This window comes from Medicago truncatula, chromosome 7 (genome assembly GCF_003473485.1).
Source record: "Medicago truncatula cultivar Jemalong A17 chromosome 7, MtrunA17r5.0-ANR, whole genome shotgun sequence".
Classification (NCBI taxonomy): domain Eukaryota; kingdom Viridiplantae; phylum Streptophyta; class Magnoliopsida; order Fabales; family Fabaceae; genus Medicago; species Medicago truncatula.
Window position 1 is genome coordinate 11328735 of NC_053048.1, and position 27248 is coordinate 11355982.

Sequence of the window (27248 nt, forward strand, 5' to 3'; positions counted from 1 at the left end):
GACACTGGAATCTAGGATCCACGACGTAGCATTAATTGTCGTCATTCTTCAATGCTTTGGTACAGCCAAAAAAAAATTTTGGAGTACATCCAGAGATTTAATTAAACACAAGTGAATGGTTTGATTAAAAAAAAATAAAACACACGTGAATGGACTATAATCCATGCTGAACAAAAGATAGAGGAGACGATGATTCTATTTTTATTGTTTATTAGCCCTTGTATTGGTCGGGTAATTTAGGATTTGTAAAATTCACGAGAAAAAAAATCCTTCATCTTGTGTCTCTCTTCTATCTCTCTTTGTCCCTAATTATAAAGCATATTTGAAAGTTCTTAAAACTCCTTACAATGCAATTGCAGAGGTATATGAACGATCAACAATAACCATGACATCACAGACACACCTAAAATAAAAAACTACCTAAAAAACTAATTTTTTTTTGAAGAAAATGTAAGAAAGGAGGTGAAGTGAAGAATGAAGGAAATTGTTGAAGATCCAAACATTTTTATAGCCTTAATCAGTCATCGGTCATAAGTACAAGTACAATCAAATAAAATGTTTTCCACAGTCTAACCGTCCAAAAAATCATTAAACACCTCACTAACCGTCCAAACCTTTGGTTAAACGCCACCGTCCAAGGGGGGCGGCGCCGCCGCCGGAGTTGGAACAAACTTCTCCATTTTTCGAAAATTTTTACATTTTTGGATATCCTTTTTTATGCTATTCACGAATCCGAACTTAATTTTTTGAAAAAAGGTCCCAATCGGAGTAGATCTAACTTCAAAGATTCAGAAATTTTTGAATTCAAAAGGAGGAAAGAGGAAAGAAGAAGTTGTTACCTATTTGTGATGTGTTGCGGAGCAAGGGAGAGAGCTTTGCTTTCTTCCAGATCCGGAATATTCCTTCCTTTTTTCTCTTCTTCTTCTCGTGACTCTTTGACCGAATTTGTGCTTGTTGTTTGGTGATTTGGTTCGGACTTTGTTGATTTTGGTGGTTCTTGGCGCGGATTTGTTGCTGGATTCGGTCTTGTTGCCGGATTCGGTGCTGGATTTGGTTTTGTGCTTCGTCGCGTTCGAACTCTTTCTTTTTTTGATTTCTTCTTCTTCTCTGGTTCGAGCCTTTCGCGCTTTCCCTCTTCTTCTCTGGTGCGAGCCTTTCGTGATCGTGCTTGAGTCTGTTGCTAACAGCGATGGATTCGCACTGGAATTGCGAAAGGAACGGTTCGATGATGACGATTCAAGGACGAATCGCTGAGAACTGTAGAGAAATCCGAGAGATTTTTGTTGAATTCTGGTGAATTTGTGATGAATCTGTGAGTTAGGGTTTGGGATTTTTTTCTGTGTTCTTGATGATTTCTGTTTTGATCTGTAACTGAAAGGAGAGAGATGGTGACTTCTGTTTGTGATGTGGCGTGTGGTTAATGGATCTGTGTGGCACTGTGCACTATTTATAATCTGACAAGTGTGCTTGAGACCCAATGAAATGGTGACACCTGGACTTGTATGAAAATGGCTCGGCCTTGGACTGAAATTTTGACTTAGGGACCTTTCTGCAAAAAAGAAAAATTGAAGGACTAAACTGCAATAATAAAAAAAATGGACTGAAATGAAATTTTTAAATGTTTTGGACTAAAATGCAATTTTAGAAACTGTCTCAGGGACTAAAATGCAATAAAAAATAAAATTGGACTAAAATTGGTAAATTGGACAAAACGTAAAGTGAAACCAAAAGTAAAATAAACAAAAGGACTAAAACGAACCAATTACTGACATGAGGTATTTTAAAATACCTCCCTGCCGAAATTTTAACAGGAAAGGACCAAAATGCCCCTAGGGACTAAACTGACTCAAACTGACTCAGATGCAATTTTTGAAATGACTTTTTAAACAAAGACTCAACAGTGATTTGTACAGGCAAGTTGAAAAGACTCAGAGGCAAACACAGGGACTAAAATGGGTTCCACTGCAGGAAATGACCAAAATACCCTTTTTGTATGATTTTTTGAAATAAAATGCAAGAAAAGTAATGCAATGATTCAGAGAGTTTTTTCAAATGACTTGTAATGCAAGAAAGACATTTTGGATAGCTTTATGCAAGAAAATCATGATTGAACATACTTTGAGACAGAGACAGTGAAATATGCAGATGAAAAGAGAGTAAAGATTCAGAGTAAAATAATAGAGAATTGACAAATATCAGTGTTAAAAAAGAAATTTGAACGAGTATTTTTAGGTCCAAAATCAGGGTATAACAGCTGCCCCTATTTAAGTTTCTTTGTCCGGAGGGTCAAGAGACGGAGTCTTTGGCTTGACGGGACGAAGATACTTAAATATTAACATTTGCACTGTGTTTGGACGTAAAAATACGTTTGTACATTTTCAAATATCATGAATGCCATGCAACATTTGGATTATGAATGCGAGACAAACGAGAGTTGGAACTAACAAAAGATGTCGTATCCATTGCGGGATTGGTAGACATTGGCACGATAACAGATAACAGAGTAGATAGGAGACTAGGAACAAATTGACGGGTACAAGCTGCTCTTGGATTGAGCTGGGCACTTGACCGGGAATAAAAGCAGACAAACAGGTGCGAGTTGTTCTTGGATTCGAACTGGTCACTCGACCGGGGATACGGAAAAGGTAGACAGGTACGAGTTGTTCTTGATCGGAACTGGCCACTCGACTGAAAGCAAAGGCGAATAGACAGGTGTGAGCTTGTTCTTGGATACGAACTGGTTACTCGATCGGAGACAAAGACAAATAGACAGGCGCAAGCTGCTCTTGGATTGAGCTAGCCACTTGAGCGAACAGAAACAGATAGACGGGTACAAGCTGTTCTTGGACTTGAACTAGCCACTTGACCAAAATCGTAGACACATAGACAGGTACGAGCTGTTCTTGGATTTGAACTGGTAACTCGACCGATAACATTGAAAAGTAAACGGGTGCAAGTCGTTCTTGGATGCGAACTGGTTACTTGACCAAACAGAAACATATTGATAGGTACAAGCTGCTCTTGGATTGAGCTGGGCACTCGACCAAAATCATAGACACATAGACAGGTACGAGCTGTTCTTGGATTTGAACTGGTAACTCGACCGATAACATTGAAAAGTAAACGGGTGCAAGTCGTTCTTGGATGCGAACTGGTTACTTGACCAAACAGAAACATATTGATAGGTATAAGCTGCTCTTGGATTGAGCTGGGCACTCGACCAAAATCATAGACACATAGACAGGTACGAGCTGTTCTTGGATTCGAACTGGTAACTCGACCGATAACATAAGCAAATTGATAGGTACAAGCTGTTCTTGGACTTGAACTAGCCACTTGACCAAACGGAAACATATTCACTGGGGATTGTTTTTTTTTTTTGACAAAATATAGATTGAGATTGACTTGACGTCGATTTGATTTGAAAGGTAGAAATTGACCGATATTATTGGCTCACAAGGTTTTGACAGAGAACCCGACATGAGTATTGAGTTGAGACTGATATTGACATTGGAAATGCAATATGTATGAATGATATAACAGTTTCATTAAATGCATGGGCACGTAATATGCATGATTATGCATGTATGAATGCTTGTAATGCACGACTGTTGGCGATTTGTAGACACAGTTCAGCAGAGACAGACAAGACACTGGAGTATTGGGCACGTAATGGCTCGTGCTATATTACACATTCCTGGAAATCCTCTTTGGAGATGACGTTGTTGGGAGACGTATCGGGACCATGGCTGAGGGCAGGTAGCTATGCAACTTGCTGAGGATAGAATCTCGGGAGACTCTACTGGGAATAATGCCGGATGTATCGTGGACGTCGCATCTGTGGTCAATGCTTTTTGCATGTTATTTTTTCAATTTTCATTCATTCATTTTTGCATCCCATTTTTGCCTGGATCGCCCTTTCGGGTTTTCGATCCACCGGGGAAATAAATTCTTTTCAATGCCCCATTTTTGCCTGAACTGCCCTTTCGGGTTGTCAATCCAGCGGGGTGCTCATTTTTGCCTAAGCCGCCCTTCCGGGTTTTCAACTTAGCGAGCCTATTCATTTTCATGCATTTTCATTCTGTTTTTTCATTCTTGCCATTGACCACAGACTATCCTGGAGGAGAACCTGCTTGTAACATATATTGAAATAGACACCAACATACACTCGCTCATGCATGTTCGTTTGAATGTACCATGTTGCTCAGGTTTGCTTTTCAAAAAACTTTTTCAATTTTCAAGATGCTTGTTTCGAGCATTTGTCATTATTAAAAATAGAAGGAAAATGTTTTTGTACATAACTTTGAAAGTAAAAAGAAAATAGAGTTTCAAACAAAAGCACAGGCTCAAATTGATGTATAAGAGTGGTGGTCAGCCGAAGGCGTGACTCCACGGATTTACAAAGCTTGGAAAATGGTAATTTTATGGGTTAGTGATACATTGAACACAGCAATCATTACATTTCCTAGAAACTTTGTATTCGCAAGCGTAGGAGCTTTTGATGAAGATAGTCGTTAACAGCGGCAGATGCCCCAAGGGAGACGGTGGTTGGCCAGATATAGTTACTTGCCTTTTGTTTCAATCTCATTTTTGCATGAACCGCCCTTCCGGGTTTTCGGTCCATCGAGACGCTCATTCTTGCCTGAGTTGTGTACAATCTCAGCGAGCTTTTCATATTTTTTTTTTGTCCCTTATTTTTGCCTGGACCGCCCTTTCGGGTTTTCGACCTACCACGCTGTTCTTTTCATATTTCTAGGCAAAGTATTTCTTGACTATATCGGCATTCACTGGATTTGGAAGTTCTACACCATCCATGTGCGTAAGGATTAAAGCACCACCGGAGAAGGCCTTCTTGACAACATAAGGACCTTCATAGTTAGGCGTCCACTTGCCCCTTGGGTCGGGTTGCTGGCTTATCCTCCTTTTCAATACAAGTTCTCCTATCTTGAATTCTCGAGGATGGACTTTCTTGTCAAAGGCAGTCTTCATTCTTGCTTGATATGACTGTCCACGGGCCATGGCGTCCATACGTTTTTCCTCAATCAAATTCAACTGATCATACCGGCTCTGGCACCATTCAGCCTCAGATAACTTTGCTTCCATGATCACACGGAGAGATGGGATCTCCACTTCCAAAGGAAGAACTGCTTCCATACCATACACAAGAGAGAAAGGGGTTGCCCCGGTTGAACTGCGCACTGTAGTACGGTAGCCATGCAGAGCATAGGGTAACATCTCATGCCAGTCCTTGTAAGTGGTTACCATCTTCTGGACAATTCTCTTGATATTCTTGTTGGCGGCCTCAACTGCACCATTCATCTGAGGTCTATAAGGAGAAGAGTTATGATGCTCAATTTTGAATTCTTCGCAAAGAGCTTGCACCACATTGTTGTTCAGGTTTGTACCATTGTCGGTAATGATCTTGCTGGGAACACCATATCGACAGATGATGTTATTCTTGATGAACTTAGCTACCACTTGCTTGGTCACATTGGTATAAGATGCTGCTTCAACCCACTTGGTGAAGTAGTCAATTGCCACTAAGATGAAACGATGACCATTTGAAGCCTTCGGTTCAATTCTTCCAATCATGTCGATGCCCCATATTGAGAACGGCCATGGGGATGAAATAACATTGAGAGCGTGCGGAGGCACATGAATCTTATCAGCATAGATTTGACATTTGTGGCACTTTCTGGCGTGCTGGTAGCAATCATGCTCCATGGCCATCCAGTAGTAACCTGCCCGTAACAACTTCCTTGACATAGTATGCCCTGTAGCATGGGTCCCGAAGGTACCGTCATGTACATCATGCATCAACTGCTCCGCTTCATGTTCATCAACACATCTTAACAATACCATGTCATAGTTTCTCTTGTACAGAATATCTCCATCTAACAGGAATCTACTGGCCAATCTTCTCAGGGTCTTCTTATCTTGTTTGGAAGCACCCGGCGGATACTCACGGCTCAGCAAGAACTGTTTGATGTCGTAGTATCAGGGTTTATAGTCAACCACATTTTCACCAGCCTGATCGATCACATCCCCAATAGCAAACACATGTGAAGGTCTTTCAAGGCGTTGCACTTTGATTATTGGCACATCATTCCAATGGTTTACTCGAAACATGGAGGATAGAGTAGCAAGAGCATCAGCCATTTGGTTCTCATCCCGAGGAATATGGTGCAGCTCAACCTTTGTAAAATATGTCAGCAAACGTCTCGCATAATCACGATAAGGAAGCAACTTAGCATGGTGGGTCTCCCATTCACCCTTTATCTGATTGATGACGAGCGCAGAATCTCCATAGATGTCGAGGTGTTTGATTCTCATGTCAATTGCTTCCTCGATCCCAAAGATACATGCTTCATACTCAGCCATATTGTTTGTACACTCGAACAGAATCCGGGCGGTAAAAGGAATGTGATGCCCCTGTGGGGATACAATGACTGCCCCAATTCCTTTACCATAAGCATTGACAGCACCATCAAAGACTAAACTCCACTTGCTATTGGGATCTGGACCTTCATCAATCAACGGTTCTTCGCAGTCTTTTGATTTCAAATACATGATCTCTTCATCGGGGAAATCGAACTCAATTGGTTGATAATCATCAAGAGGTTGGTAAGCAAGATGATCGGCAAGAATGCTACCTTTGATTGCCTTTTGAGTTTTGAACACAATATCATATTCAGACAAAAGCATCTGCCAGCGTGCAATCTTCCCAGTAACAGCAGCTTTCTCAAAGATATACTTTATCGGATCCATTCTGGATATCAACCAAGTTGTATGATTCACCAAATAATGACGCAGGCGTTTAGCGGCCCAGGCCAAAGCACAACAAGTCTTCTCAAGCATTGTATACCGAGTTTCACAATCGGTGAACTTCTTGCTTAGATAGTAGATAGCATGTTCTTTCTTTCCAGTCTCATCTTGTTGACCAAGTACGCATCCCATGGATTCATCAAATACTGCCAAATACATAATCAAAGGCCTTCCTTCCACGGGTGGGACAAGGATAGGTGGTTCCAGCAGGTAATTCTTGATGCTATCAAAAGCTTCTTGACATTCATCATTCCATACAATAGGCTGATTCTTTCTGAGTAGCTTGAAGATCGGCCCGCAGGTTGCGGTCATGTGAGATATGAATCGGGAGATGTAATTCAAACGCCCGAGGAAACCTCTGACTTGCTTCTCGGTCTGTGGAGCTGGCATTTCTCGGATGGCCCGGACTTTATCAGGATCGACTTCAATGCCCTTTTGGCTGATAATGAAGCCTAATAACTTTCCGGATCTGACGCCGGACGTACATTTGTTAGGATTCAATCGAAGCTTGTATTTTCTCAACCTTTCGAACATCTTCGTCAAATACTCAACATGTTGCTCCTCATCTGTTGACTTCACAATCATATCATCCACATATACTTCGACTTCTTTGTGAATCATGTCGTGAAACAGAGTAGTCATCCCTCTTTGGTAGGTAGCACCAGCATTTATTAGGCCGAACAGCATCACTTTGTAGCAGAAAGTACCGCATGGAGTGATAAAAGACGTCTTTTCTCTATCTTCAGGAGACATTTTGATCTGATTGTAACCGGAGAAACCATCCATGAAGGAGAACACCTTAGACTGAGCAGTATTATCAACGAGCACATCAATATGAGGTAATGGAAAGTTGTCTTTTGGACTAGCTTTGTTCAGGTCTCTGAAGTCAACACACATTCGGACTTTACCATCCTTCTTTGGCACAGGTACAATATTGGCAACCCATTCAGGGTACTCAACTGTCATGAGGAAACCCGCATCAATCTGTTTTTGAACCTCACTCTTAATCTTGAGAGCCATATCTGGATGAGTCCTTCTCAATTTCTGCCTGACGGGAGGACATTCAGGCTTGGTGGGGATCCGATGCTCCACAATCATAGGATCTAGACCTGGCATATCTTCATACGACCATGCAAAAATATCCGGATATTCCCGGAGGAGTTGGATGATCTTCTTTTTAACCCCTTCCTCTAGAGAAGCACCGATCTTGATTTCTCGCTTGTTCTCCTCGGTACCTATGTTGATAAGCTCAATCTCTTCCTGGTGAGGCTGAATGGCTTTCTTTTTCTTGCTCAAGTAACCGAGTGATCTCGTATGGTATGTCATCACCTTCCTCATCTTCGGCTTCATACACTGGGAATTCAAAATTCGGAGGGAATGCAGGGTTACTGTGCCCAACGGGTTCATTATAGTTTAATCTGCGTAAAATGGTTGGATGATTTTAGAAAGAGGTTTTTTATGCAGATTTTTGAAATTAATAAGAAAATACAGATGTTTTGGTTTTTTCTGGCATTACCATTATTTCCAAGGAAAAAAGGCACTAAAAAAAAGCAGTCGTGAAAGAAACGACAATTTTTTATTAATCAACGGCAATGCCGAAACAAACATGCCCTTACAGAAAATATCACTCTCGCTTTGGGCAGAGCGAGAGGATTGTTATTTTGAAAAAAATAAGATACTTAAGCAACAAGGTATATTACTCAGAAACATGCATGATTGAGGGAATGTCAATGGCATCCCAATCTCTCGCAATGCCTCCTGGTGTAAAAAATACAGGCCTCGGGTCAAATCTGGTTGCTTCTTCTGTGATTGCGTTGACAAACCCAGCACTATAGAATGCCCCGGTGGGAACTCCTGAAGTTGGGGAGAAGCCAAGACCTTCCTTATACTTGTTCTCACGAAGCTGTATTAATCTGCCCCAGCCGGCAGCTTGACCCTCTTGGACGGCTCTCTGTGCATCCTTCAAAGAAGCCATTGCAGTTCCATCCCTCTTGGGCTCCGTACCTTCGACAGTTAATCCTTGAAAAGCGGTCCCCTCTGCAGAACCTGCCTCTATGCAAGAGAAAGATGATAGCTGGCTAACCAGGTATGCTTCCTCTCCATGAATTGTAACAAGCTTTCCGCTTTTTGCAAATTTCAACTTCTGATGCAAGGTAGAGGTCACCGCTCCCGCGTCATGTATCCATGGTCTCCCCAAGAGACAGCTGTAAGAGGCATTAATATCCATGACCTGAAAGGTGATTAGAAAGGTTTCGGGGCCGATAGTTATGGGCAAGTCTATCTCCCCGAGAACACTCTTGCGGGTTCCATCAAAGGCTTTGACCAAAAAAGTGCTCCTCCTCAAGGGAGTTCCCCGGTAACTCAGCTGATCCAGCGTTGACTTGGGCATCACGTTCAAAGATGAGCCAGTGTCTACTAACACATTTGATAGCATATCGGACTTGCAATTCACGGAGATATGCAAGGCAAGATTATGATGCTTTCCTGCTTCGGGCAATTCATCTTCACTGAACCACAGATTGCTGCAGGCGGTAATGTTCCCCACTATACTACCAAAGTGATCCACCGTGACTTCATGATCCACATAAGCCTGCTCCAATACTTTCAAAAGGGTATCTATGTGAGCAGCGGAACTCAGGAGTAGAGACAAAATGGATATCTTCGACGGAGTTTGCAGTAGCTGATCTACAATCTTATAATCACTTCTTTTGATCAACCTCAAAATCTCGTCCAGATTAGAATCCTCTATAGACCGGCCTGGTTGGCTCGCGTCTCTGTTAACGGGAGAAACATCAGTCGGGGTTGACTTGTCAATGGGTGGCACGGTAGGCGTAGCTGCCTTCTTTTGAAACAACGGTGGACGGACTCTTCCGCTTCTTAGGGCTGCTGAAGTTCCTTCGGCGGTATTGTTCATCACAGCTAAGGACACCAGAGGCACTTCTACTCCGTTTTCGATTATGGTAGCATTATATTTGTACGGGATAGCCCTATCTGAAGTATACGGTACCGGTCCGGGCAACCTTATCACCAGAGGCTCAGCATTCTCCTTCAAAGGTATACTCTTGACAGGCGGATCGTGAAAAACTGGCACAATCATGCAGACATCACTAACAGTCAAAAAATTATCATTCATCAAGCTTTGGATGTCATCTTGAACAGTATAGCAACCCAAAGGATTACGAAGGCATCCTAGGCACTTGGCATGATCATGGCTAAACAGAGAAGCTTTACACAGCTTGATGTGTAGAGGCACCAGAGGAGTTGCGACGTTACGGACATCAAGTCTAGGAGCTTCCTCACATACTTCGATCATATTTACAGCGGCATGATTTGGAAGAGGATTGTCGAGGACATGCGGGACATTATTCTCAAAAGTCAGCTTTCCTTGATCAATGAGCTTCTTCACGATATACTTCAAAGCATAGCACCCCTCGACATCATGACCCAGGGCGCCTTGATGAAAATCACATTTGAGATCGGACCTGAACCTTGGAGGCAACGGATCAGGTGGGGGCTTGCCCTGTCTGGTTGTACAATGCCCTCTATGGAGTAAAGTCGGAAGCAACTCAGCATACAACATCGGTATCGGAGGGAAAGTAGGTCTAGCTTGCTGATTTTGTTGTTGTTGAACTGGCAACTGTTGTTTCATCTGTTGAGCGATTGCATTAACAGGTACTTGAGGTTGACCCGGTGGCAGAGGATACTGATGATAAAATGGCGGAAAGAAGGGATGCTGAGAATACGGCACATATGGGTATGACGAAGGCATTTGGGCTGCATTGATAGGAGCAACAGTAGCCATGGATTGACCGGCTCCAGCTGACACCATCCCTACTTCCGTTTCTTTCTTCTTGTGGTGTCCATTACCATACCTCTTTGATGCATTCACAGAGGATTCAGCTTTCTCAAACACAATGATTTCATCCCTAACGGCTTCTTCCAGACGAGTTCCCATGGTGACCATCTCCGAAAAGTTATTCGGGGCAGCAATGATCATTCTCTCAACATAATCCTTTTTCAAGGTCTTTAAGGATGTCTAGGTCATTTCTTCTTCATCAAGAGCGGTAGTAATACGGGCAGCTGCTCCCCTCCATCTCTGTGCGTATTCACGGAAGCTTTCCTCCTTCTTCTGGGAGAGAGATCTGAGGAATTCCCTGTTCGGCTTCAATCGGGTGTTAAACCCATAGTGGCTCTTGAAAGCAGCGGCTAATTCATCAAAGGTATGGATGTCATTTTTGCTCAAACTAGTATACCACTCTGCAGCATCTTCCATCAAGCTATCCTGGAAGCAGTGGATCATAAGGGAATCATTGTGTTTGTAATTTCCCATCTTTCGGACGTACTTGATGATGTGGTTCTGGGGACAAGTCAGCCCGTTGTATCGGTCGAAATCTGGGATTTTGAACTTCTTAGGGACATCCACCTTTGACACCAAGCAGAGATCTTGAGTTTTGAAAGAGTCCGCATTCCCTCGATTGGCTTTGATTTCATGACAGAGTTCTTTAGCAAGTTCCTCCATCATCTCTTCCATGGTTTTGATCACGGGGATGCTTCCGTGCTGTGTGTTGATGTTAACACTTTGAGGCATGGTATGCACAAGAGGCTCAGTGACAGCTGCCGTTGTTTGTGGCAAAGTAGCATTGATGGAGACAGCATTTGTTGCAGGGATCAGAACATTGTTAGCAATGCCCGAAGTGCCCGCTGCAGTACTGGGAGTGAAGAACGGTGGAAGCCCATACGGAAACCCAGCTGGCATAGCGAAGCGAGCGTCTGTAGATGCAGTTGGGAGCACGCTTGTAGTCACCGGTATAGCTGTGGCTATAGGGATAGCCGTGGCTGATTGTTCTTGAGCGGCTAGCAGAGCGGTCATGATATCATTAGCCTTAGCCAATTCTTCCCTTAGAGTGGCTAACTCGGTACGGAGCTAAGCATTCTCTTCTTCCATGGCTGCCGAATTCTTCTTTCTGTAGAGTTTAGTCCGGTGAATTCTGTCTGATTCGTAAACTTTCCGAGCACGAGCCACCTTTCAATCTCTGTGGCAGAAGAACCAGGAGGCAGTGAGCACTTGTAAACCTTTTGTGGCTTGATGAATGATGCACATGATGCATGATATGTACAAATGCAAATGCAAAAGTTGTTTTTGGACATCGAAGGATTTTTAGACAAATTAGGAGTTTTGTAAACAATATCTAAACAAGCAAAGCAAAACGAAGCGTTTACAAGATGAATCCCTTTGAAATACTAAGCCAAGGGAAGACTTTGAAATATAAACAAATAAAACTCTCAAGCATAGGAAGTAGTGGGATGATCCTCAGACTCAGACTCCGAATCCGAACCGCAGTATCTAGCATAGAAGTTGCGTCGTCCTCTAGCTCTCTTGGAGTCCCGCATAAGCAGCTCATCCTTTTCTTCAAGTTCCCTTCGGACCTTGACCAATTCCTTCTTCAACATCAGGTTCTCATGAGTCTTCTGCTCGTCCTTACCATCCAAAGTCATGATTAGATTCTCAGCCTCATTGTATCGGGCTTTCCACATTTGTTTCTCACGACTTTCCATGGCCAGATGCTCCTGATACATCTCCTGGGTTGTGGGAGGTAGAGGTAAAGGTATAGATGGAGCAGATGCAGCCACATGTCTCATAGCAGGGTATGGCATACCAATCTCTTCGGCTCGGTTTATTACCCACTGAGTATAGGCCTCATGAGCAATACCAGACCTCACACCCAAATGCTTCACACTCTTCCTTCGGACCTTAGACCAAGCCCTTGTGAAAGCCTCCCTTTGTCCGGTGGGGGCGTTCGAATAATAGAAGAACTCCGGAGATGTAGCAAGATTGATGGGCTTTGTCTTCATTGGGAACCCAAACTGTCTCATAGCAAGCTCCGGATTGTAGTTGATTCCCCCACGGGTACCAAGAAGAGGTACATTGAGAAAGTCTCCACAACCAGTGATAATCTCCTTAACCTGAGCGGCGGGAATGATCCAGACCACCTCGTTAGGAGAGAGAGCCATCATCCGCTGTGAGTAGGACCAATCCTCCGAGTTGTCATGGAAGGAGCTCGGAAGGTGAGAAATAAACCACCTATATAGGAGAGGCACGCGGCAAAGGATATACCCACGACCTTTGAGGGTCCGGTCATGGATAGCATGGTACATGTCAGCTAGCAAGGTAGGAACCAGATTCCTAGAATGGAAGATCTCAATAGCATTCATGTCCACAAAGCTGTCGAGATTCGGGAAGAGAATGAGCCCATAGATAAGCAATGCAAGAATAGCCTCGAGTGCGTCCTGACAAGTAGTTTTGAGATTAGCTTGCTCAAGTAGATACTTTGAAGTGAACCCTCGGATGTGAGACTTGGTAGTAAGATGCTTAGAGACATCGGAAGTCTTGAGATAGAGATCCTTAGCAATAACCAGAGGAGTAAGAGAAGTCCCGGGACCGGTGAAAGGCGTCTTCTCCGCTATAGGTGAATCCAATAAGTGGGAATAAGCCTCAAGAGTAGGGACCAACTGGAAATCCGGGAAAGTGAAGCAGCGGAAACTCGGGTCATAGAATTGCACTAGAGTGTGCACGAGCTTCTCTTCAACATTAGTCCGGAGAATAGTAAGCAAACCACCATACCGGAGTCGGAAACCTGTTTGATTCTTCACCTTGAGTGCCAACTCTCTCAAACTAACCAAATCAACCTCCTTGAACTTGTAGGATTTAGTCTTCTTCATACCTGTAATGTTTACAAAGTTTTTAATTTGTCCAATCCTTCGATGAATGCATGAGAAAAAAATTTATGCATGTATGCATGATTGTTTTTTTCAATTACAGAGAAAACATGGAGGGTTGAGATTAAAGTCGAGGAGCCACGGGCGGACACGGTGCCCGGTAAACTAAGGCTTAGGATAATAGTAACCAAGGTTCTAATCAAGTTCCCAAACTGCAACCTCTCTTACGTATACCATGGTAGCACGGGACAACGTCCGTTCCATGTTTATTCGCAAGAAGGTCTAGCTTGAGTGTAGTATCGCGTGACGACTAAAACTCGAGACAACACTCGGTTTAGCCACCGCACTACGTCCTAAAAAGGCCAGGGATGGGTTTGGTAACTACGGTCCATAGCATCGTCGAACAATTGAAAGCAAAGTGCCTAAGCATGACAACACACGCCGACAATATTACTTCCAAAATGCCTCAGCTATGTGAGATTTATCGCATAACCCAATACACGAGGCAACCGTCGGATCGAATTGTCGATTATATCTCTACCTATTCATAAGTTCACTCAGCCCGGGTATAGGACTTTTGATATTCTCACCCCACACGTCAAATGAAAATAAACAAGTATTCACATATGTAAGCAATAAAACAAAGCGTAAATATAAACTAAGGAAAACTAGGCGTGACCCGCTAAAAGTGTCCCCAGTGAAGTCGCCATTTCTGTTATCGCGATTTTCGGGTGTCAAGTCATTAATTAGGCTTGAACCTTTCAATCTTTGATATTCTCTATTTTTTCTTGGGAAGGGCAAAATTGAGAAAAAACCCTTAGATTCTAAGTTCGGGGGTCGTTTTCGCTACGGGAAGGTGTTAGGCACCCGGAACGATTATGGTATTCCATAAGAACCGTTCTCCTAAGTTTATTTCTACGCTTTATTTTTATCGCCTACTTATTTAAAAGAGAAATTTTATTTGAGTGAAGAATGGGGGGAGAGAAGATAATTGAGATTTTATTTTACTTGGCTTGGAGGAGTTTTAACTCATTGCCTACGTACCCTTTTAAGGGATCAAAACCAAACGTAGTTCGTTCTCAAAAAATGTTTTTTGTGTGTTTGGTTGATTTTAGTTTTTTGTTGGAAAATGGTTTTGAAGAAGAGAAAGAGGCCTTAAAGGCATAAGAGAGAAAAATGGTGAATGGTTGGTTCAATTGTTATTAAAAAAGTCTAAGTAGGAATTAGGATTCATTTGGATTTGTTTAAGAAAATAAAGGAAAAAATTCAATGGAGTTTTGACTCCAAGGTTTGTTTGGAAAAATTTGAGTGATGGAATTGGTTTATTATTTTTGAAAATTGACATTTGTCTAAAAATCGCGTTTCCTAAGCATACATCTAAACGGTAATCATGCAACGTGTGTGCGTGTCGGTGCTTGTGTCGGTGTACATCGCTTATAGCGTCCATAGTCCTTTACACTGAGTCCTAAATACATGCTATGGTCTTGCAAGGAATTTAAAAAAAACTAATCTATCTAAAGTTATTACAAACCCATTTGATATAGAAATGAATAGAGAAATGATGCCAAAACTATGGGATGAATGAAATGTGAAATGAAATGGTTAGTATCATAAGGCATAAAAATAGTCGAAAAGTAAACAAAATTGAATAGAATAGCAAGAGAAAGAAAGAAGAAAGAAAAAAAAAAGTATTGAAATGAAATAAAATGGCAAAATATACCTAAAATTGGTTATGATACTTAGACATGCATATGACCTATAATCCCCTCATTATAGCAATGTTAAAGGGGTTTGATTTTGAGCTATAATGTGGGAACAAATAGGACATATTCAAGCCAAGAATCATGACACATTTTTTAAAGATATTTTGCGCTTTATTTCTTGATAAAAGCATACATTGCTTGCAAAACAAGAAAGACATGAAAATCTACATCCACAATCAGCAAAACATACATGTGATCAGCAACATATTCACCATGAAATTACACACCAATCATCCACATCACATGCCAACATTTTATGAGAAAATATACCACAAAAATACACAAACTTAGATCAAACACAAAATTAATCAAGAAGAAATAACACACACATTTTTATCATTTTTAAACCACTGGAAAATATCACAAAAGTGTTTAAAATGTATTAAGAAACATATAACAATTTTTTTAGGAATTTTTAGAGAAAAAATTGAGCAAACTGGGGGTTCAATCAGCAAGAAAACATGGTGTAAGCAGCACAAAAAGCAAAAAACGTACAGAACCCTAGGCCCAAACCAACCAAAAGATCCGGATTCACCAGGAGCGTTGGATTGATCCAGGGAAGGAAACCCTAGATCCAACGGCCAGGAACGAAGGGGATTGGACCGGTCTTGGACCGGTCCGGTTCACTGGCTTATAAAAGGATGTGTGCACCGGTTTTTTTCATTTTTTCAAGTTCTTTCTCTCTCTTCTCTCATCCTAGTGAGAGAAGCTCTCACTTCTCTCTTCCCTCTCTCGCCGGAAACCGCATCTCTCCTCCCTCTCCTTCGCCGGAAACTGCATATGGAGGATGATCTTCATCTCCTCCGGTGAGGTTTGTTCCTCCGGCGTGGTGGCCGGCCGCCCAAGGGTGGCGCCGCCGCCGCCGGAGTTTGAACAAACTTCTCCGTTTTTCGAAAATTTTTACATTTTTGGATATCCTTTTTTATGCTATTCACGAATCCGAACTTAATTTTTTGAAAAAAGGTCCCAATCGGAGTAGATCTAACTTCAAAGATTCAGAAATTTTTGAATTCAAAAGGAGGAAAGAGGAAAGAAGAAGTTGTTACCTATTTGTGATGTGTTGTGGAGCAAGGGAGAGAGCTTTGCTTTCTTCCAGATCCGGAATATTCCTTCCTTTTTTCTCTTCTTCTTCTCGTGACTCTTTGACCGAATTTGTGCTTGTTGTTTGGTGATGTTCTTGGTGATTTGGTTCGGACTTTGTTGATTTTGGTGGTTCTTGGCGCGGATTTGTTGCTGGATTCGGCGCTGGATTCGGTCTTGTTGCCGGATTCGGTGCTGGATTTGGTTTTGTGCTTCGTCGCGTTCGAACTCTTTCTTTTTTTGATTTCTTCTTCTTCTCTGGTTCAAGCCTTTCGCGCTTTCCCTCTTCTTCTCTGGTGCGAGCCTTTCGTGATCGTGCTTGAGTCTGTTGCTAACAGCGATGGATTCGCACTGGAATTGCGAAAGGAACGGTTCGATGATGACGATTCAAGGACGAATCGCTGAGAACTGTAGAGAAATCCGAGAGATTTTTGTTGAATTATGGTGAATTTGTGATGAATCTGTGAGTTAGGGTTTGGGATTTTTTTCTGTGTTCTTGATGATTTCTGTTTTGATCTGTAACTGAAAGGAGAGAGATGGTGACTTCTGTTTGTGATGTGGCGTGTGGTTAATGGATCTATGTGGCACTATGCACTATTTATAATGTGACAAGTGTGCTTGAGACCCAATGAAATGGTGACACCTGGACTTGTATGAAAATGGCTCGTCCTTGGACTGAAATTTTGACTTAGGGACCTTTCTGCAAAAAAGAAAAATTGAAGGACTAAACTGCAATAATAAAAAAATGGACTGAAATGAAATTTTTAAATGTTTTGGACTAAAATGCAATTTTAGAAACTGTCTCAGGGACTAAAATGCAATAAAAAATAAAATTGGACTAAAATTGGTAAATTGGACAAAACGTAAAGTGAAACCAAAAATAAAATCAACAAAAGGACTAAAACGAACCAATTACTGACATGAGGTATTTTAAAATACCTCCCAGCCGAAATTTTGACAGGAAAGGACCAAAATGCCCCTAGGGACTAAACTGACTCAAACTGACTCAGATGCAATTTTTGAAATGACTTTTTAAACAAAGACTCAACAGTGATTTGTATAGACAAGTTGAAAAGACTCAGAGGCAAACACAGGGACTAAAATGGGTTCCACTGCAGGAAATGACCAAAATACCCTTTTTGTATGATTTTTTGAAATAAAATGCAAGAAAAGTAATGCAATGATTCAGAGAGTTTTTTCAAATGACTTGTAATGCAAGAAAAACATTTTGGATAGCTTTATGCAAGAAAATCATGATTGAACATACTTTGAGACAGAGACAGTGAAATATGCAGATGAAAAGAGAGTAAAGATTCAGAGTAAAATAACAGAGAATTGACAAATATCAGTGTTAAAAAAGAAATTTGAACGAGTATTTTTAGGTCCAAAATCAGGGTATAACACTACCTAAAACAAATAAACAAAATCTAAGAGTCCTAATGAACATCATCAAAACAAAAATCAAAGGCAAAGCAAGCTTCATGAGTCTGATAGAGACAACTTCAGAAGAAGACAAAGTTGACATGACTTATGGGTCCCTCAGAGTCTTTGTCTTTCAGAGTCTGATGGTATTCAGGTTCTGGTAGCCTTCAGAGTCTGATGCAGTTTTCAGCTTCCCTAGTTTCCAAATGTTCTTGTATACATTCTTCCAAGATCAAAACTTGATTTTATACTTTGGGTCCTGCACACTTGAATATATATATATATATCCAATTGTTCTTTAATATTTTGTTATCATCAAAACTCTAGAGATATTGTACAAATCTAATTATGTTCCAACATTATGAATTTAGGGCTATAACTCATCTTAAGGGAACCCCACAATTGTAAATGATTGAATTGCAGGGATATTAAAATAAACTTCCACTAATTCATCACGGAGTTATGTTATACTTTCTTAAATCCAAACATAAGACAAGTTATAAACTAATAATTACTCGATTTAATTTTCAACGAAGACGAAGGGGGGATTCACGGATTTCCTAATCGCCGTTACAAAATCACAATCTTGCATTGGGCAGGACAATTAAAACTCTGCAACCACTCCAATCCTTTCTTTTATTTGCTTTTCAAATAAGTTCTGCTCATTATCGAGTTGAACGAAAATCCCTATGAAGACGATAACTTACTACTTTATTACTTGATACGATTTGGTGCACTTGTCTATAAAAAAATTCATCAAGTTTTTGGCGTTATTGCCATGGATTATTGATATTTCGACCAGATAATCCGTAAGATTTATTTTGTGAATAATTAGGTTTGGTTAGGTAAGTTTTTTTTTTTGTTATTCTGTTTATTTTAATTTTTCGATTTTATCTTTTATTAGATTAGTTTGTTTTTCTGCTTTTAGTTTTAAGATAGATCCTAGAAATTAATATATAAATAGAAATGTTTTTTTTTTTTGAGGAAATATAAATACAAATGTTTTTTTTGAGGGAATAAATACAAATGTTAACATATCAAATATTGTTTGATTTGTATCGATGAATATTTTTCAAATATTATTTTTTTTAATTTTTTAATTTTAAATAATTAAATATATTAAAGATAAAATTCAGGGTTGAATATGTTTTTGGTCCCTATAAATATACAATTTTTTCATTTTAGTCCCTCTAAAATTTTCTTTCAACTAAAAGTTTTTTAGGAACTAAAAATTAAAAGGAAAATTTTTAAAAAATCTAAAATAAAAAGTTTATATATTTAAAAGGACCTATAACATATTTAACCCTAAAATTAAAAATAATGTCTTTTGAATGTGATGGAGTAGTAAATAGTCAACAGCATTCCATCTCTCTCGCTATAAATGAACTCTCTCTCTCTCTCTCTCTTCCTGGCGCTCATTTCATTCAACTTTCAACTCCTTCTCTCGATTCTCGCGTTCCTCCGTGGCGCATGCTCACCCTATCCCTAACCACCACTCCCTCCACCACCACCGCCGCATTCATCAACAATGACAGTATTCTCCACCAAACAGATTTTCCCACTAAACTACGAAACCGAAGTCTCACAGCGCCTTCTAGAAGCCTCTCACTCCGGCGATCTGTCCTTAGCCTTTCACTGTATCTCCGATCCTTCTGTTGATGTCAACTTCACCGGAGCTGTTAGTTTGAAGAGTAGAAACACTGAGTTAGTTGTGAATTGTGAATCGTCGAGTCGAGTTTGTGTTGAGTTTCAGGAATTTGTTACTGATGTTACGCCTCTTTTTCTTGCTGTTCATGCTGGAAATGCTTCGCTTGTTAGGAAGTTACTGGTAATCATTTCTTCATTGCTCGGATCGTAGTCGAACGGATCTTCATTTTCAACTGTTTTATCGGTTTGTTGCTGTTGTTGTTTTTTCTGTTCAAAAGCATTTCTCCATTTGTTTTGAAAAATGATGAAGAATTCGATTTTGAACTTTTTTTTTTTGTTAAAACTTGGTCTTATCTGTTTTTGCAATTTTTCAAATGCTTTTTGTTTTTTTCTTCTTTTTAATTTGAAAATTATTTAGATTTAAGTGAAATGAACAATGATTTTGAACTGTTTTGTTTGCTCAATTTGAATGAATATTTTGTGAAATGAATTACTATTTGATTGTTTTTTGTTGTTTGAAGGATACTATTTGATTTTTAATCTTAACCTCTGTATCATGGACACATCTAATCGAGATGATTTGGTGTTCTATGTAGTTGTATCACGACACTGAGATATGTGATTACATTTAATTAATTCATTTATTGAGATTATCAATGTGTCCGGATTTGTGTTGGTGCTTCAAATATCTTGTTGTATTGTGAGATCCAAACAAGTAGGTAATTCAAAATGTGTTTTTTCTTTTTTAAGGAAAATTTCAAAATGGTTATCTCACTCTATTAAAGTGAATTTATCTTCAAAGTAATGGGTGGAAGAAAAAGTTAACGTTTAATTTGAATTTTATGAATCCTTCGCGTTGAAATTGATGGAGTTTCTTATGTTAAACTTTTACTTTATGGTGATTTGGTCCCCACTCCACTTTTTCTCCCTTTTAATGGCTATAAAATTTGTCCTTAACATTATTATATGTTCCCTTTTTACATTACATTTTTCTAATTTTCACCTACTTCTAAATCTAAAGCGAGGTTAAGAAATATTCAAATGAAAATGAAATGCAAAGAAAATTTTACTTTTAAATGATTTAAAAGTTACACACTAGATTAAACGAAATATGAAAACACTCTTGATTGTTGAGTGTATTATTTAGGTTGCATTATATCATGATTGTTAAGAGGGTGAATTATATAACTTATGACTTAATAATGTCCAAAATAACAATACTTCACAATTTCCTTTTTGTTTTTAGTACCAAACATGTCTTATGTGCCCCATACCCTGTTGTCCCGACCATTGAACATAAATACATAATGCAATTGACATAGCATGATTCATGCATTATGCATCACTCTTTAGGCCCCACCTACATAAAATAAGAAATATGAAATAAAAATCTCTGATTGGTTTTGCTTCCCTTCAATCTTCTGATTTACTTAAGGTGGCGCTTTTTATTTTTTCTCCACGTTATTTCTGTATCATGGTGGGTTGGCCGAAATCACTACGAGCCAGCGTAATTTTGCAAAAGTTACACTCTGTAACTTTTACAAAATCACGGTGGCTCACCATGTAAGTTCGGAGTTCTAAATGTATAAGTTCTTGACATCTGACTATGTCACCGTGGTGTTGTTATACTCTTACTTTCCAATACTTCAAACAAAATGGAAGAAAATAATAAATGAAAAATCTTGTCAGGGATATAAATTACTCCAGGCTATTAACAGGTTGATTTTTCTTGAAATGGCAGAGTGTTGGAGCTGATGTAAACCAAAAGCTCTTCAGAGGCTTTGCAACTACTGCAGCGGTGAGGGAGGGGCACCTTGATATTCTTGAGACCTTAATTAATGCAGGGGCATCCCAGCTAGCTTGTGAAGAAGCTCTTCTGGAGGCAAGTTACCATGGGCAAGCAGGGTGTGGGGAATTGCTCATGAGCTCTGATTTTATCCGACCGCATATTGCTGTACATGCTCTTGTGGCCGCATGCTGCAGGGGGTTTGTAGATGTGGTTGAGACACTCATAAAGGTACGTGTTCTGCAGCAGCATGCATGATTATAGAGATTTTGTAACGGATACTCTGAAGATATATGATCCAGAAGCATCTGCATTTGTTTTGTCTCTACTATTTGGCACATTAAAAAGTTGGGTCCATGATATTGTCTTTTTCCTAGAGGCTTGGGTACAACTGACAGATTCCCCCAACATCCCCTAATAATATTATGAAACTAGTGTCACCTAGAGTATTATTTAGCTTTCATCCTCCATAGGATTCTAAATAAACATGTGCCTGCCAAGTACTCAGCTTATTATTTGTAGTTTTAGCTTACGGTTATTGGTAAATACTTGGTACAATATGCTAAATTTGAGTTCTTTTTTCAATGACAGTGTGGTGTGGATGCAAGTGCGACGGACCGGGTGCTTTTACAGTCACTTAAGCCTTCTCTCCACACAAATGTGGATTGTAATGCACTAGTTGCAGCTGTAGTTCATAGGCAGGTCCATGTTGTCAGTTTGCTCCTTCAGGTAAACTTTTCTCTTAACCGCTTCAAACTTTTGATTACCAGTTCAGTTAGGTTAGCAAGAACATTTCACATATCTGCAGACTCCTAGTTGTTAAAGCCAATATATCCTTGCTTTTGCAATTTTCCATTTGTGAACTACTGTTACATTTTACAAAGAAAATACTACTTTTGCTAAAACAATTCCCATCAAGCGATAATGAATCACAAAAGAACTAAGAAGTCAGTGACCTCAACTTATTAAATCTGGAGATTTTTGTTATCAGCCTGCCAAGGCAGCCACCTCTTTTAATGATGTTAGGCCGATTTCTACTTCATTGTTAGTGTTTAACATTTGATTAGTTAGCTCTGTTGATGGTCTCATAATTGGATCTATCCTCTCACTATCATTTTTAGTTGTTAATTTTAACTGATCCTCACTAGGTTTTTTTTCTTTTACAAATGAACTACAGAATGTTGCTACGACGGATTTTGAAGTAAGGCTTGGAGCATGGTCATGGGATAATGCAACTGGCGAAGAACTTCGTGTGGGTGCTGGACTGGGAGAACCATATGGCATCACCTGGTGTGCAGTTGAGTATTTTGAAAAAAGTGGTGCTATATTACGCTTGCTCCTGCAACATGTCTCAAATAATTGTCACTGTGGAAGAACTATTCTACACCATGCTATCCTTTGTGGCAATGTCGAGGCTGTTAGGATACTCTTAGAATGTGGTGCTAATGTGGAATCCTTAGTCAAAACAACCAGCAAGACCGAGTTCCTTCCTGTACACATGGCATCTCGTCTAGGCTTACCTGCAATAACTCAATGCCTGATTGATTTCGGTTGTGATTTGAACTCTCGAACAGACTGCGGTGACACAGCTTTGATGATTTGTGCAAAATATAAACAAGAGGAGTGTCTCAAAGTACTAACAAGGGCTGGTGCTGATTTTTGCTTGGTGAACAGTGCAGGTCAATCTGCAAGTTCAATTGCCGAGTCATACAAGTGGTCCCATGGTTTTCAACAAGCAGTGGTGGATGTAATTAGAAATGGCAAGATACCCAAATCCAGCAATACTTCTACTTTTTCCCCTTTGATTTTTGTATCTAAGGCAGGAGATGCTGAAGCATTGAAAACTGTCATTGAATCTGGAGAATTTGATCTTGACTATCAAGATGATAGTGGTTTCTCAGCGGCTATGCATACAGCTGTGAAAGGTCACGTTGAGTCATTTCGATTGCTTGTATATGCTGGAGCCGATGTGAAGTTATGCAATAAATCTGGTGAAACAGCAATAACACTATCTGAATTGAATCAGAACTGTAATTTATTTGAAAAGGTCATGCTTGAATTTACACTTGAAAAGGGTAATCAAAATACTGGTGGCTTCTATGCTTTACACTGTGCAGCTCGTCGTGGTGATTTGGATGCTGTTACATTACTGACCAGCAAAGGTTTCGATGTGAATGTTCCAGATGGGGAGGACTACACTCCACTCATGTTAGCCGCAAGGGAAGGCCATGCATCGCTTTGTAAGCTTTTAATTTCATACGGTGCTCATTGTAATGCTAAAAATGCAAGAGGTGAAACTGCACTTCTACTCGCAAGGAAATTCGCAGGAGGGAAAAACGACGCAGAGGGCGTTATACTAGATGAACTTGCCCGTAAACTGGTACTAGGCGGTGCCTATGTTCAGAAGCACACAAAATGTGGGAAGGGCAACCCACATGTGAAACAATTACGTATGTTGCGTTCTTCAGGTGTGCTTTGTTGGGGTCAGTCTAGCAGGAGAAACGTGCTGTGCCGCGAGGCATTGTTAGGGCCAAGCTCAACATTGCGTAGAAATAGGCACAACACAGGTGATGCAGAAGAACCTGGAATGTTCAGGGTGCTTACTAATAAGAATAGGGAGGTGCATTTCGTATGTGAGGGGGGGTCAGAAGCTGCTAAGCTTTGGGTGAGGGGTATTAAACTTGTAACGAGAGGTGTATAAGTAGTAACATCATCAGTGTCGATAGTAGTAGGATGTATATAGGTGTTTCCTGTTTGGGGTAATACTTCATCTCGAAGTATTTTAGCTGCTTTTTTTGTATTGTAAGGATTTTGATCTCTACATGTTTTTGTACATCCGGGGTTTATCTCTCATAGAAAGTGGATGTAATTTGGTCCTTTTAATATTTTTGAGAGAAATTTGGTCCTTTTAATGTTTTTGTATATTTACATATTTTTTATATTCCTTACAAAGTAATGTTGAGTTAGTTTCCTCATATCATTTCTTGATGAAACATAATTTTGCGAAAATTGCTCTTCATCCATAAAAAAACACTCACTCTTAACTGAATGGACGAAATTACCCATGCGTGACTTAAGTCACGCTCGATACTTTCAGCGTGAGTTAACTCACGAAGGTTGTAAACACAATGTGACTTAACTCACGTTGCGTTGCGTGTTGTTATAGAACAACAATAGACAAAAACATAACCATTGTGTTTCAAACTCATTTTGCGAATTTTCTCCCATTTTGAAATTTGAGTTGTCAATCTTACTTAGCTCCATCTAGAGATACGATACAGAAACAGACATAATTGTCTTGTAAGGTGACGAGTGCCTCCTTTTTATAAATTATTATCAAAAGTCCTATTTGTCCGACGTAAGACCTGTGTTTTCCAATACACCCCCTCACGCCCATCGCACTCGGGCTCGGTGCATGTATATATGTAGTGGGTGGCGTGATCGATAGGCTCTGATACCATGTTAAAATGTGACCTAACTCATCCTTACAAAACCAACTTCTAAGGTGGGTAATGTGATTATAAACTTTTATCAAGAGTTTTATCTATTTTAACGTGGGACTTGAATTTTCCTAATAATTACGAGATTTAAACTAATTAAAATTATAATTTCTTATTTTTCTAGTAGAATTCAACTGCCTAAGATTAAAGTTTAGGTTAAATGAACTAAAATCTTGAATTTATACACACACGTGTGCGTGCGTAGCTTATATTTTCCAACACCGAAGGCCTCCAAATTCATGTTCCATGTAAAAGACTCCTTTTACACAATAACTTACAAAATCTAAGGTTTATTTCCAATCCCCAAACACTGATTATGAGAGAAACTACAAAATTGGATCAACATAGACTAAGAAACAGGTTCCTATACAAAGGAAAAAAATTCAACACACCAGCTAGAGCACAAAGGCTTCATGCATCTTATACTATTTTTGCACGAAAGTCCTCAAACAAATAACACTTCGTGCAGCTAATCCTTTGACCTTATTTATAAATTTGTGTTGTTACTTATCTTCCCATAAACCATGTGACTAAGGTTATACATATGTGCATCTTACCAGGATTGTATGTGTCAAAATAGGGTTAATATATGTTTAGTCCATGTAATATTAGTGATTTCCGGTTTATCCAATGTAAAAAAAATTGTTTAGATTTCAACCCTGTAATTTGAAGAATTTTGGTTTTGGACCTTCATGAATTTTGATTGTACAAAATCGATGATATGACAGGGTGGTAAACTGAAATATCGATGATATGTCAAAGGATAAATCAGAAATCACTAATATTACAGGGGTGTAAATATATATTAACCCGTCAAAATATTATGAACATCGTTGCTCTGAAACCTTAAGCTTCTAAGTATTCCTCAAAGTCCTTCTTAGCTTCGTTCTTTTGTTGCACCCTATAATTTGAATGTGGTATGGTTAATCTAATGTGTTCCCATGTGAAGTTCATATTTTAAATCCCAACCACATACCTTAACAAATTAAACAAGTTTGAGGTATACAAGGAACCAAGATAACCAAAATTTTGTAAGAATGAAACACATTCAAACAATTGAGTATATGATGAAAAATCTAGATTCAAGTGTGCACTCAGTCATTTTGAAGTGGAAATCACACTTAGGGTGCGTTTGATTTGCTAAAAAATGAAGGACAGGACAGAACAACTCTAGTTGTTCAGTGTTTGATTTGTAAAACTGTTTCAGGTACAGGACAAACTGGAGGCAAGGGACAGGACAAAAACTCATATTTTTGTCCCTCACCAAACTACAACACAACTTTTTGTCCCACGTACAAGTTGTCTAAAATACCAAAATAGCATTTTGTCCCTCAAAAATCGTATAAAACAAAAAATTACTCAATGCCATAAAAAATTTGTCCTATGCTGTTCTGCCGTGTGTTGTACTGTTCTATCTTGTACTGTTCTGTCCAGTACTTACTGTTTTGCAAACCAAACACACCCTTAAAGATCTTACTTGAGACAATTTCGGTTTCTACGAATAATATCAGTCGATCATAGGTTACCAATTTATTGTTTAAGAATATTTACTCAAAGTATTCCATTAAATAAAAAACATCTAACTTCTTGATACTCAAACCTACATTCTCAAACTTCCTCATAACATCTAAGGTTTTTCATATTAACGAAGTCCCATATAATTCTTGACTCATGAAATTTTTCCAATCAATCTTTGAATCACTGGTATATTACAACCTTGAGTAAACAAAGATTTCATTCATATCATTCCTTTAAAGAAGGTTAATATTACTACTAAATACTCAATATATTCACCTTATACATCAATATGCAATAGGTTCTATCACTACTAAATACTTTTCCACTTCTTCCAACATACTCAGATACTATTATTCATTTTTGTTTCACAGAAATGAATCTTGACTCTATATACATCTCATCTATGGTGTTGTTAATCATGAAGATGTTTCAACAAATTTTCTTAAACAAAAATCATATCACTTAATCCATATACATACTTACTCCTTAATTCCTTTTACCAACTTGGAGTTTCTTAAGGTTACATATTCTTCCAAAGTACAAAGCTTCCTTTTACAAAATTCCATAGCGAATTAATTTTTGCCTCCAATGATGGGTATTAAATGGTCGTTCGTTCCATGATACTTGAGTACGTTAGCTTAGTTCTTTCTAGTCTTAATTCAATTATCAAGAATCATTGTCACTGATTCCTCCCTAGTTATCCATGATTATTGGACCTCCTTAAATTCTCAACTATATACTCTCGCCTATCTCACATAACTATTAAGCTTCCGAAATGTGTGAGCTTCCGAAATTCCCAATCCTTCTTCATCCTTAATTGCCCAACCAAAGAAACTTGGTAAAATCCCAATCCTTAATTCCCAATCCTTAATTGCCAATACAAGCTTCATTCAATGTAAAAATGGAGGATTTCATGTGAATGAAGATGTTGAGCAAAATTGATAAATAGGAAAATCGCAATTTTTTATTGTGGCCGGAAATTGGAGAAGA

At 39.4% G+C, this 27248-nt stretch overlaps 1 protein-coding gene across 1 annotated transcript; it reads left to right on the forward strand.

The window, feature by feature from the left end:
* The first annotated feature begins 19197 nt into the window (after nucleotides 1-19197).
* LOC11439820 (ankyrin-3) lies at nucleotides 19198-24152 on the forward strand. Its single transcript, XM_003622157.4, has 4 exons — nucleotides 19198-19635; nucleotides 21196-21471; nucleotides 21832-21969; nucleotides 22418-24152. Exons 1-4 carry the CDS (start codon nucleotides 19336-19338, stop codon nucleotides 23939-23941), a joined length of 2238 nt encoding a protein of 745 aa, XP_003622205.1. The 5' UTR covers nucleotides 19198-19335; the 3' UTR covers nucleotides 23942-24152.
* Nucleotides 24153-27248: the final 3096 nt, after the last annotated feature.